This window comes from Antrostomus carolinensis, unplaced genomic scaffold, assembly GCF_000700745.2.
Source record: "Antrostomus carolinensis isolate BGI_N321 unplaced genomic scaffold, ASM70074v2 scaffold16227, whole genome shotgun sequence".
Taxonomy (NCBI): Eukaryota; Metazoa; Chordata; class Aves; order Caprimulgiformes; family Caprimulgidae; genus Antrostomus; species Antrostomus carolinensis.
In genome coordinates, this window is record NW_010328307.1 from 38,256 (window position 1) to 51,922 (window position 13,667).

Below are 13,667 nucleotides of genomic sequence, written 5' to 3' on the forward strand. Positions count from 1 at the left end.
CAGCAGGAGCCTTGATGAATGAGCAGGCCTTCTTGGTATTTCCTTTGTCACATTAACTACTAAGAGTGTTCTTCTCTGGTGTGACACTTAGCACTGGAGTTGTGCCTGTAGTTTGGAAGTATTCCTTTCAATTATTTTTCATAAACTCATTTTTACAGACAAAAGCTTTTATGCTACTGACCATTACTAGCGGGATTAGACAAATTCATGAGAGGGATAGACCCTCAACTGATTACAAAACACAGTCAAGAGGCAGCTTTGCCTGCAGGAAGTCCTTTGACTTCTAAGAGCCCGAAGCTCAGGGGCTGTAACAAGGAAATAATTGTTCCTTGTGTTCTGTATCTTGTGATGAGTCACCAAAAGAGCCGTTATCAGGCAGGAGGTGCTGGGCCAGGTGGACCTGTGTCTGAGTAGGACAGTCTTATGTGCTGCTTGGTAGAACAAGTTAATTCTGGCTTGTTCTACACTTTGATTGTGATGCATAATTTTATGACTAATCAAGGAAAGAGAAATTTCTGCTTCATGAATTCATGTATTTAAAAAGAAATATAAAATCTTCCAAGTTCTTTTATGTTCTGAGCATATTAATCAAGTGATAGTTCTGTGGGCATTTGTAGCATTTTCTGTACTGTAGCCTGTGCATGATAATCACTTAGTAACTTAACCAAAATACACTCTAAATGATTGCAAAATTGTTTTGTTTTTGTTTTTTTCCTTTACAGCCTCGTTTGGACCAAACTAATTCTCCATATGAAAACTCAGAATTGGCAGAATTGGACAAACTGAGGTTCAGGCATTGCCTTACAACCCTTACAATTCCAAGAAGGTGTATAGGATTTGCAAGACGACGAATTGGCAGGGGTGGAAGGTACAGTTGCATCATTTCTACTCTTCATTCTCCTTCAAAGGATAAAAATATTAGAAAGAGATAGTTAAACTAAGGTCTTTTTTCATCCTCTTTAATCAGGGTTATAATGGACCGAATATCCACAGAACATGATCCTGTCTTGAGACAGATTGACCCGGAAATGCTGAACAGTTTTTCAAGCTCTTCCCAGACTTTAGACTTTTCTTCTAATTTTTCACGGACCAATGCTTCCAATAAACGTTGTGAAAACAGACTGTCCCTTTCTGAAATACTAAGCAATATCAGATCATGTCGACTGCAGTGTTTTCAGCCAAGGCTACTAAATCTACAGGACAGTGATAGTGAAGAATGTACCTCAAGGAAACCAGGGCAGACTGTGAATAATAAAAGAGTCTCTGCAGCATCTGTAGCTTTATTGAACACCAGCAAGAATGGCATATCAGGTAGGCAAGGATTTGAATTCTTCTGGACCTTAAAATACTGAATTCCAGTGTTTTTTACTTGTGACTGGACTGATAACAACATCTTCAGCAGTGATGTGTACCTAAACCAAAGATACAAGCTAATTCTTTTGTATTTCTTAGAATATACAGGTGTTTTCCACAAGTGATCCTCTTCCTGCTGCTTTTATTTCAGTTTCAATAGAATCTTGATAAAGTGCTGGACTTAAACATGCATTATCCAGAGAGATTCTGCTCGTATTTAAGAATTGTTTAGGTGTGATTGAGTCTTAAAGACTTTAATTGGTCTAACCTTGTTGAAGGAGAGAAGAATGCTCTTTATAAATGCAAAATAAAAGCAGTTGGTTTCTTGGGAGGGGGGGTGTCTTTTTTGTGTTGGAGTTTTTCTATTTAAATCTTGTCCAAACATCTCAGAAAACTTAGTAGTAAGTGAGTAAGCATCCTGAGCAGGCATGAAAAGGTCTGAAAACAGTGTTTTCTTTTGGTATCTGCCATAGTAAAAATCTGGACACTGGAAGCCTCCAATGATGCACCTTCTGTGTTGATTTTTCAGCAAATCATCAGCCATTGATTAATTGTGATACGAGATTGCCTTTTCCCTTAAGTGGCATCTTTAATTCTCATAGCCAGTGCAACCATCTCTTACAGTTCAGCTTTATGGCCTCATAGCTCCAGATGAGCAAAACCACCATTCACACGTGTACAGTTCTGCCTTTAAAAGGAAAAAAAAAAGGTTTATTGTCATATCTCCACAAAAATATACAATATACACAACAGTTCAGAAAAACCACCAAGGGAAATAATTGCTTTAAGCTTATATTACCAGTCTCTACATCACTTGCTTCATGTATTAAGATGTGTAGTTCCTTAAGTTTTAATATTGTCACTTCTTTATAATTGTGAAGGGATGTATGGTTCTTTAAAAAGCTGAACAATTGGAGATAAGCCAAAAGAGATCTACTACCAAGCATCAACAAACATCTGAGTATTTTCCTACTCTATTGTGTATAATACAGAATTAGGTATTGTAAAATGAGATAATTAGATGACATAAGAGGCTGATTCTGAATTCCATAGTTAGCTTTATTTGGATGTGGAATGGTCTCTCTCCTTTAAAATCAGTTGCAGGTTTGGGTATTTAATCTTGAATAATGTACCTTTAGAATTCACGTGTAGAAATTAAATTTCTTGAAGACAACAGCAGTTTTCTCTGTTACAGGTTTCAAAGACTGAGCAGTAGCTTATGCAGCAGCATCAGTGTAGTACTGACAGAAGCACAGAATATTCATTCCAGCCTAATACTTTCATAACTTCCTTTTCAGTATTATCATTTCAACTTGGATACCCTTCTCTCCCCTCATGAAAAGATTTGCACAAGCATGTAGGGCTGTTGCTGTAGGAACACAATGTGCTGTGGTCATGTTTTGTCTAATTTTTTTATAAGGAACTTGAATGTCTGGAGAGTTGCACTGGTAGCAGAAAGCTGTCATCACTTTTGTGTGATTGATAAGCATCAAAAGATGTCTTGTTAAAGAAAATAGAAAGGAATTCTGTTTGTCAGTTAAGGATGTGAAACATGGACTGTAAGGAACTAGAATTTGCTGGTAGCTCTTTATATAACAAGAGCAAGTAGTACTGCAAGACTTCTATTTGCATTAATGAAGTGTGATGACACCAAGATAAGGAAAGTTACTTAAATAGATACAGGTTGATTATTTTTTCCATCAAATATTTAATGATAATAAAATAAATATTAATTGATTATTTTTGGATTAGCTAGATGTAAAACTTCAAGGCTTTGGATTCTACTCCGAGGAGGTGTTTTTGGTTTTCCCCTCACCCCCAAATGGTGGAGTCTGTGTAAAATCTAGGAGAATATTTTGGGATGGAAGCTGCTCTGTCTGATTTTAATAATATATGAAAAAAATAAGTGAAGGAAAAAGTTTGAAGAGATTTGTGAAATCTCCATACCTGGCTTTAGTATAAACGAAGAATGCAGCAGTGGAAGAGAACTCCAGTAGCTGTAGGAAAGATGGCACTTAATGAGAAAACAAAAATGAGAGCAGTGTTTAAGCAGTATATTGAGGGAAAGGGGGGTCTGTGTTTTGGTAGAGAGCTGTGTGCACCTAAGAAAAAAATATCAGCACTTCCTGATTCAGGTAATACCCTCAAGAAGAGTAAAAAACCTAAATTGTAGTTGCTACGTGGGAAATTAGTGACAGACCTGATGTACACACGTGGACTAGCACTCATGTACTTCATGATTTGCACTGTTAGGGAGAGAGAACTAAAGGGAAGGATAGAGAAATACACATTTTAGTGATGAGAGAGACTGAAGAGAAATATCTAAAAACCCACCAAACCATAAAAACAAATCTGTTGGGTCTAAGACACTTTGTAGAGGTTTAGTAATTAACTTCTGTTATGTAATTTTAGAAATTGTCTGAAGTATGCATTTAAATTAGAGATCACTCAGTAGCTGAAGTACATTACGCAGAGAAATTTAATGGTTGTGGAAGACCTTCTTCTTTCCAGATTTAAATTGCAAAACAGATCCTGTAATTCTGGTAAAGGATCAGATGCAATAGACAACAAAATTTTTCACTCTCACTGAGCCAGCAAGATGTGCTGCCCTTAGATTTTCTCGTTATGAAAGAGTGAGTAAATTTGAAAAGAACGGGTCAAAGTCTGGTTGTGCATTAAATGAGCACAGATGCTATAACTGCATTTATTAAAATAATTCTCTTTGGGAGATGACTGAAATCAGTTGATTTTATAACACACTTACCTGTAAGCATAAAGCTGCTTCTAGAGAAAGTAATGCCAACAGTTAAACTGATTGTTTTTGTTTTTTTCTTTTAGTTTAGAGAAGACTTGGAGTTGCTTGCTTTGGTTTTCGGTGCACGAGAATACTTAAAGCTACCTCTGGATTATAATTTTTCACTTGTATTAATAAAGCAACTCTTCTGGTGTTTCCTCAAACGCTAGGCATTGTACAAACAGAAAGACAAACTTATTTAAAAAATGTGTGACTAGTCTTTTCTTGAAAGTGCCTGATCAGTGCGTGAATAAAGAACCACTGTTTCAAGCTAAATTACTCTCTTGTTCATGTTCTAAGAACTGCAACTGGGAAAACTGAATTTGAGGAACATTAAGAGACAAGGTCACTGAAACAATCTGATCCCTTTGATCAATTGTGTAAACTTTTTATAGTCTTACACACTTTATCTGGAAAAGTAAACTGGTCTCTTTGCCAAAGACACCTCCACAAGAATTCTCTGTTTAATCTGAGATGAGATAAACTGATGAGCTGGGGATACAACTGATCAGCAGGAGAGATGACGGAGGAAGAAAGTTACCAGGAATTTGTAGATGGTGCTACTTAGGACAGCTAAATAATAATTCTTCACCTGCTTGCTGAATTCCTGGAGTGCAGCTCAGCTCATTTTTTGGGACTGAAGTTAAGAAGTAGACTTCAGGCAAAACTTTCAGCAATTTGCAGTGCAGTCAGTGTGCTGCAGTTGGCTTCCAGTCTGCTTTCAGCTGCCAGCTCCACCGAACTGCTCAAATAGTTCTTGGTTTAGTGACCATCTCCCTAGACACAAAACACAACTGCAGCTGATGGCATTCTCAGGTAAAGAATTTTGCTTATGGAACAAGCTTTTGCCTTTTGGAGAGATCCCCCCCCCCCAAAAAAAAAAAAATAATTAAATACCATCTAGAGCTAATTAATGAAATACCACTTTGGGGGCAGCTTGAAAGATGATCTTTGGTTGAAACCTTCAGATCCTAAGAGAAGTGATACAATAATCCAAACCAAAGCTGTCAGTGAGGAGAGGAGCCTGGAAGACTTGTTTGCACCCTGTTCTCTTGTAGTATATCAATACACTCAAGCTGTGGTAAAATGGAAAACACTAATATTCAGCAGTGGAAGCTAAAGTTCTGGTAAAGAGAACTTTTTATAAGAAATAGAGAATGTTTGCACTTAACTGTGACCTTAAAGGCTACCTTGGGACATTGCAGGGTTTGGTTTGCCTTTTTTTAAAATTTTTTTAAGTTTTTTATTTCCTAGGACCCTTCAGGTGTTTGATTTGGCAGAAGCAAATGATATTAAATGTGCTAATGAATTATCTGCTGGTTTATAACAAGGCTAACCACTGAGTTCAGTCTGACCACTGAATAAATATCTGGTGATAGGGGTAGAGAACTGAGTGGAATTTAAACATGAAAAGGCAGAGTGAGCAATTTATACATTAGATAAATTAGCTGATCCTCTGATGTTGAGGCTGCTTTCTATATGATGTCTTTACAGTCCGTAGAAGAATGCAACTTCCAGATGAATCCCGCTGTGCTTCAGACAGATAATAGCTAATTACAGCTAAATGCAGTTGGGTTTTTCTTTGTGCCCTATAAGCTTGTTCTAAAACTTTTTTTTTTTTTTCATAAAACAAAAGATTTGTTTTGGAATTTGTTACCTCAGAACTTAAAAATAGAAATACATATATGTAATGTTCCATAATGCTGTTCTTGGCTCTGTTGCCTGTAGTAACACAACACGTTCTGGGAGGCTGTTGTGAGGGGATTTAGCAGGTTTAGCTGATGGAACTTTGAGTTTAATGCTTGTAGTAATAGGTAAGAATCTTCAAGAGGAACAAAGTAAAGCTAAATACAAAGTATATTTGATTTTAGAATATGTTGGAAATGATAATATTCCTAGAATCTGGTAATCTGTATAATCATTGGATTTTAAGTGCACACCTAACATGGTTGAAACCCATTTTAATAATGCAGCAGAAGAGAAGTTGTTTCAGTACTAATTTCTAAACAGTCACAGTCTTAATTTTGGTATTTATTCAGATGGCATTTCAGGACAACCACGAGTGTTGCACCTGGTACACGGAAGAGCCAGACCCTGGAAGATAGATCACTTCATATTTAGTGTTAGCTCAGTGTCTCCTGGTAAAATGTTACTCCTGCAGAATCCAGGTGTTGGAGATGAATGACAGCTTCAGTCTTTGAAAAAAATATAGTTCAGAATAAACTGTGGAAATTTAGTTAATGGGGATCTTTGAAAAGTGAATTATCCTTTTACTTCCTCCCAGGAGAACTTAATTCTCAGGTTTGCATCAGCTGCACAGAACTCAAATTCTGACATGAAACACTTGACTGTATTTTTAGTTTATCAAGTGCACAGTTCTTTGGGGGGGGGAAATATTGAGAACAGCTTTTTTAGCTGTGAGTATGTCATTGCTGGGGTTTCATTAACCTGGTTCTCATCAATAAACAAGCTTAGGTCACTCTTAAACTCTTACTGCCTTAAAAAACCCCCCAAAAAACAGAGAAAATCCTGTTCAGGTGAAACTTAAGCATTTCCTTCAGGAAAAGAAAAAGTGTGAACTAGTAAGGTTAAATTGAATTTGCTAAATAAACAGCTTTGTGGTATTTGCAAACTTTTACTAAGTTTTAGACCTGGAGATTAGCTTTGTCATGGGTATATTAGTTTCTGGTCCTTTCAAAGGAGGATGGTATAGAACTGTGTACCAATTATTTAAACATATGAGTTCTGGAGGTGCTGTTGAAGTAGGTATTCCTGAGTGCCAGGTGTGCGCTTCCTCGACAGAGTCCATTGGTGGCAGAGAAAAGGACAATAATAAGGGACTGTAGGAAGGAAAGTTGTACAGGAATAAACTCCCAGTGCTCACTGGGAGAAGAAACTCCAGGGGGAAGAAACCCCCAGGGAGGTTGAAACTAGATGATCTATGAAGTCCCTTCCAACCCAAACCATTCTATGAAGCCCAGCTCAGCCCAGTGTACTTCTTCCTCGGCTGTGAGTTGTAGGACATGCTTGTTTTCTACAAACCAGGAAAATAATTTCTTAAAGCTACTGGAGAGAAAACCACCAAAGATAGCAACTGCTTAAAAGCAACGGAAGCTGTGAATTCTTTTGTTATAAATTGATTTAGAGAACACAACAAACCCGTTTAGCTTGAGCTCTCCTTTACGTGAGAATATCTGAAGATCTTTGCAAGCATCTAACGCGACGTATGTTGTCTGCAACGGATTGTTATCCAACTTGGATGCGCTCTTGCGTTTTAGATGTGTCTGTTTTGTGCAGGCCTGTTTAACACTGGCTTCACTTTCTTTTCTGTAGTAACAGGGGGTATCACAGAAGAACAGTTTCAGACACATCAACAGCAGTTAGTTCAAATGCAGAGGCAACAACTTGCTCAGCTTCAGCAGAAACAGCAATCTCAGCATTCCTCACAACAGACGCATCCGAAAGCACAGGTAACGTACCTTAAATGTTCTCCTTTGCTCATATGTTCCTTTCTACTTACTGTGTTTTTTCATGTCTCTTAAGCTAAATATAACACCTCAGTAAATATGGTAAATTTTAGAATTAATGTAGAATGCTTTTGCTCAAGATGCTTTTCCAGTTCACTATATAGAGCCTGGAAGGCAACTTGCACTGTAGATAGTGTAAATACATTGCTTTCATTTTTCTTTTTGGAATGAGATAATATTTTAAGTTTCAACATCAAAACCTCTTGATTTGTTTGTTTGTTTGTTTGTTTGGTTTGGTTGAGAAGTTATATATCATGGCTGCATTTTAAAAGTTGAGTAAGAGACTTCATATTTTATTGTGTTAGTTGTGTCCATAGTCAGTCAGAGTAGAAGTCGTACCGTTTTCACTGCTTTTATCTTCCTTTGTTTAAGAGGCTTCTTTATTAAAACTACTTTATGAGGTAATGTATTCTGTTATGATGAACAGATGTTCAGTGAGTACTAAAAATTAGTAGTTTCTGAGAGGAAAAACATAGTTTTCTGTATTTAACTTGATTCCTTCCCCATCCCTGGTGTTACTGCTTCTATCTTCTAAAAGAATCATACTTTTCCTCTGCACTGCCTTGCAAGGGAAGAATGGATGTTTTTCTGTTGAGCTTAGTTTTCTGTTAGTTTCTTACCAAGAAAACATAAAAGCTGTTGCTGTTGTCTGTTACTAGGAAATCTTATTTTGCTTTGAGCATATTGCATCTAATTGTAATATGCTGTTTGTCCCTTCCCCTCAGTGTTTTCTACTGTGATTAATCAAGGTTTCTGTATTGGTGGTTACGGATTACGGGGTTTTTTTAAGTGTAAAGATGTGATACCAGAATATTTAAACAAAAGGAATGTATTTTGGATTTTTAAGACACTGTGAATGTCTGTGCTGAACTGCATTTGCCATTGGCTGGCTGAATTAGACAACAGGACTTACTCAGCACTCATTTGGACACTAATATTCAAGCTTTCATCAGATAATATGGAAATATTTAATGTTACAGAGCATTAGATGACATTTAGAAGATACAGTTATTTGTTTGCTGGTGATGCATTATAGAAATCCTAACGTGATATTTCATTTTGTACTTGGATAATTAAAAAGAAAAAAAATTATTATTATATTCTTTAATTCCCACAGGGCTCCAGCACCTCTGACTGTATGTCAAAAACACTTGATTCAGCCAGCGCCCACTTTGCTGCCTCTGCAGTGGTTAGTGCACCTGCTCCGAGTCGCGGTGAGGTAACGAAGGAACAAAACACCAGCCACAACAATATTAATGGTGTTGTCCAGCCTTCAGGTGATGATTTTTTTTTTAAACTCGTGGCCTAGTGTGAGCTGAGAACGTATCAACTGATCTTATTTCTGATATCTAAAATACTATTTAATAAACAAAAAAAAACCCCAAATATATTAATTGTCATAGTTTTAAATATTGTTTTTTAAAATACTCCTGTGCAATGGCATGTAGGTTAGTACAGTAATGAAATGAGGTGGTAAATCATTGGAACAGGTTGCCCAGAGAGGTAGTGGAGGCTCCATCCCTGGAGATATTCAAGGTCAGGCTGGATGGGGCTCTGAGCGCCCTGCTCTAGTGCAGATGTCCTTGCTCACAGCAGGGGGGTTGGACTAGATGACCTTTGAGGGTCCCTTCCAACCCAAACCATTCGATGATTCTATTCTATGATTCTAAATACCAAATGCTCTTTTACACTGTAAGAGCATTGTTTCTGTTTTCTTCTGTAGGCTTTTATCTTTTACTAATCTGTTGTGATCAAAAGCACAAGTGACAGCTTTTTAAAAACAGTGTGACTGTGTAATTAAAACTAAAAAAATCAATTGCTTAAGACATCATTAAGTACTTTGGGAAAGAAATAGAAAAGTTGCTACGATATTTGGTCATTATCTCACTTGTGCGTTCGAACAAAAATATCCTAATCAACTACTTCTAGCAATTCTTGTAATATTACTGTAAGTTTTGGGTTTCATTGCATTTGGGATTCCTCTCAAATTCAGGCAGAAGCGTAGACAGTGGCATTTCCCACCTTCCCCCCAGCCCTCCTTCTGAACCTCCATTATCCCAGGGCAGCAGCACCAGTCGTGCTGGTGCAATAGCCGTGTTGCCGAGAGACAAATGTTGTTTGGCATTTGACTGCCATAACAAATAAAAGGCTTTTAGAGTAATTTGTTGTTTTAACAGCTAATGATGTGATTAGTTTTATAGACCTTCTGCCAGGCTGGGTTAATGATAATATAAAATGAATAGAGGGAGAAAAACCACAGCTGAATAAAATCAATATACTGGAAGAGTTCCAGGAAAGAAAAAGACTTCTGTGTATAATTCTCTAAGATCATATCTGAGAGTGTAATGTTCTGAGGGGTATAAGATCAGGCACGTGGCAGCGTACCATGCCAATACCTGGTACACAGCTTTATGATTGATGAAAACCACTGCAAATATTATGCATATAAAATGAGACTTGTGTCACTGTTCTAAAGCTGCAAGGGACAGTGATGTTAAATAGCTATTCCTGTTGTAAATTAGGAAGACTTGTAAATTAGGAAGCATTAGCTGAAGGAGATTTTTTCCCCTCCCACCCCAGGAATGAGAATCTAGGGGAAAAATATATCTAGTTCCCTTGTGATCAAAATCAGAACAGAGTAGCTAGGATACTGGAGAAAACTGCAGAGGAAACTGGAGAGCCTCTGGTTTGAATATACACTGTGAAACCTGAAATTCCTCACAACTCAGGAATGCAAACCGAGCGCTGGTGTTATCTGAAAGGAGTTTTCTGCTTTACCTGGTCTTAGACCCTGGTTTTACTGCCTTGAGGGAGACTGGCCTGCAGAACCTCTTTACTTTGCCAGCAGAACAGGGTAGGGGGTGAGGAGGTGATTCAGAGGATCAGAATTTGGCTTCACAGTGGGTCTCTAAGGTTGCCTAGCTAAGGTGTTCCCCATTCAATTTACTTCTGTGGGGAATGTTGCCCCTTTAATTTAAGGCATCTAAGATGAGGCGTACGAAGTTGGGCTGTATACAAGTTCTTTGTAACGCAGTAACTTCTTTCACTTTCTGATGTTCTTGTTAAAAAAAAAAAAAGGTGAAATATTTCTGATGTTAACTGGAATTATTTCTGAAACTTTACATTTTGTGAATGTTTAAAAACAGGCTCTTGCACAACTCCAGTGACATAGATACTTTAAGCATTACCCTTGAGGTTAATTTTTGGCTTTGAATCTAAGGAATGACATATTTTTAATGAACAACATTTATTTTCTAACAGGAACCTCTAGAACTTTGTACTCCACCAACATGGCTTTATCATCCAGCCCAGGGATTTCAACTGTACAGCTCGTAAGGACAGTTGGCCACACCACCACAAACCACTTAATTCCAGCATTGTGCACGAGCAGCCCTCAAACGCTTCCCATGAACAATTCTTGCCTGACGAACGCAGTGCACCTCAACAATGTCAGTGTTGTTTCTCCAGTCAATGTGCATATCAATACAAGGACTTCAGCACCATCGCCAACAGCCTTAAAACTTGCCACAGTTGCTGCCAGTATGGACAGAGTGCCAAAGGTAACTCCTAGCAGTGCCATCAGCAGTATAGCAAGGTAAGCGTGTAGCAAGTTGGAGCAGTTTTAAGTTAGGTTTTCTAACTACTAAGAAGAAAATTAACTGTATCCCAGCAAAACCAGGACAGTATTACATCAATGTCTCCACAGACGTGCCCAGCTCTGCTCTAGAGCACTAAACACAATTGTTTCCACCTCGAAGGGACATCTCAATGTAGCTTCACAAAAACATCCAGCTGCTGGCACCTTCAGCATGCTGTGACAAACCACAAGAGCTGATTTTCCAGATGAGCCCCCAAATCATTTGCACTGATTTTAGGCACAAGTAGTTTTGGTAAACGTCCGTTGTGTTTAAAATAGTTTCATTTTAACCACTGAGAGTCTATCAAACTCTCCACATGTAACTTTGTGTGCCCACAGTGTAAGGTGCAGGGTGGCACGTACCTATTTTCCATATACCTGTGGATATATGTGTTAGATATTTGTGTGAAATGTAAACCAGATATATGCCAGCCTGGATCTTACGTGTTTAGATAAATACTTATTCTCATTGAAGAGCAGCACTATTATTTCAGGATGCTTGGATGTTTCACAGGAGTGGCAGTTGGCTAAGTTTTCTGAAAATGATAATATTTGGGCTCTGTTTTAAGTCTTTGCTGGATTATGTGATGTTTTAAAAAAACCCAAAACAACCCACATTTGCCTATGAATTAGAAAAGTAAAAAATGGATATTAGCAAATGTCACCCACTGATTATTTCATGATGCCTCTGGAGAGGTTAAAAAGAGCTTTTTGAGATGGAAAATTGCATGTATAATTTGGACACTGCATAGATAGAGAAAAAGGTATTGTTAAATAAGTAATTGTGCCTTAAAGCGTCCTTTTATATCATTAAATGCATTTAGTTCTCATTTGCCTCAAGTCAGGGGGATCAGTAAATGCCTTGGAAAGTGTCACCTTAGCTGAATGGATCTCGGGCTTCTCTACAGAGAAGGATAATAAATTGGAAAAACAGTTAAGATTTATTGTGTGGGGGGAAATGATGTTAGATTCTGCTAACAGAATATTGGTAATTGTTGTCATGGTGTGTGTCATCACGGTGCATCTTGAATTTGCTTCTTTAGGACACTTTTTAGTATTCTTACCCATAATTGAGGCTGGTAATTTACAGTTAATTTGCAATCAAGTTGGAGCATCTTTGTTAATAATCTTGTAGAAGGGACTGCACTGTTAGTGGAGTAAAAGCAGTTCTTAAATGCCAGTATTTAGCTTTAAATAATCTGTTTCTAGTGCATGTGTTAAGGTTTCTCCCTGATAAAAACACATAGCACAGGTAAGCAAGTGTGAAAACTGCACAAGGAAATACTCGTGTTCCACCTGTAACTACTGGATATTTCTTTAATTGCAGAGAGAACCATGAACCAGAACGACTGGGTTTAAATGGCATAGCGGAGACAACAGTAGCCATGGAAGTGACATAACCTCAAACCCGTGTCTCAACCTGTGCTAATGGTGTAGTTGTTTCTATTCCAACTGAATGCAAAACATAGCGCTCTGTGGATCACAGAGAACTCAAATGGACCTAAATGGACTATCATTATATCGTGTATTAAGTCGATATATAATGTAAATTTTGTAAAATTGGGAAAATCACTACCTTGTAAAATAGTTTATTTGTATCATCAATATTATTTCTGTTACTTGAATAGTAGATATTCATCATCATGCTTTTGCACTTGAATTTGCAACTGAATGGATTAAAAAATAATTCTTTAATGGGATCATGAGCATGAAATGGGATCCTGCATCACTTGTTTTAACTATTTATTTTGCCATGTTTACATTTTGTATCTTGTACAAATAAATCCAACTTTGTGTCTAAAAAAAAAAAGAAAAAAAGTTAAAGATTCATAGCTAGGAAACAAAATTCTTGTAATTTTTTTCTAAAGGAAATGTAAAGTTTTCACTTGGTTCATTTTGTTTCACAATTTGACTAGATGGACTTTTTGGTAAATACTTTAGTGGCATTTCACTGTCAAATATGAAGTTCAAGGCAAAATAGTATTTTCTATTACTGTGCAGGGGAAAGGGATGGATCGATACATGCAAATTTAATGTAGTAACTCACTTTTCCATATATTTTGAATGTATATTTCTATTTATAATACCAGTTTATAAAAAATAATTACACAGGAGGAAAAAAAAAAAAAAACCTGACTAGGAAAATTATGCATCTAGCACATATAAAATTGTGCAGATATGAGAAAATTTTCAACTGATTACATTTTATCTGAAGACTGCATATTTTAACCGGCTTTAAAACTGTAACACACCACATAAAGGATATTTTACCAGGTATGTATTGCATTATATATCATTGCAATAATTAATTATTGGATGTCTAGATATCGAGCCATCCCAGGTGGTGGGGCGGGGT

The 13,667-nt window shown here is 37.2% G+C and overlaps 1 protein-coding gene across 1 annotated transcript in view; it reads left to right on the forward strand.

The window, feature by feature from the left end:
• The window catches only part of EPC2 (enhancer of polycomb 2), a 35,026-nt gene extending 21,367 nt beyond the window's left edge, over nucleotides 1-13,659 (forward strand). The window contains exons 8-13 of the mRNA XM_010172211.1: nucleotides 723-868; nucleotides 968-1,311; nucleotides 7,481-7,617; nucleotides 8,792-8,951; nucleotides 10,936-11,269; nucleotides 12,639-13,659. Of these exons, the coding sequence (XP_010170513.1) occupies nucleotides 723-868; nucleotides 968-1,311; nucleotides 7,481-7,617; nucleotides 8,792-8,951; nucleotides 10,936-11,269; nucleotides 12,639-12,711 (1,194 nt within the window). The 3' untranslated portion in view covers nucleotides 12,712-13,659. The remainder of the gene's footprint in view (nucleotides 1-722; nucleotides 869-967; nucleotides 1,312-7,480; nucleotides 7,618-8,791; nucleotides 8,952-10,935; nucleotides 11,270-12,638) is intronic.
• Nucleotides 13,660-13,667: the final 8 nt, after the last annotated feature.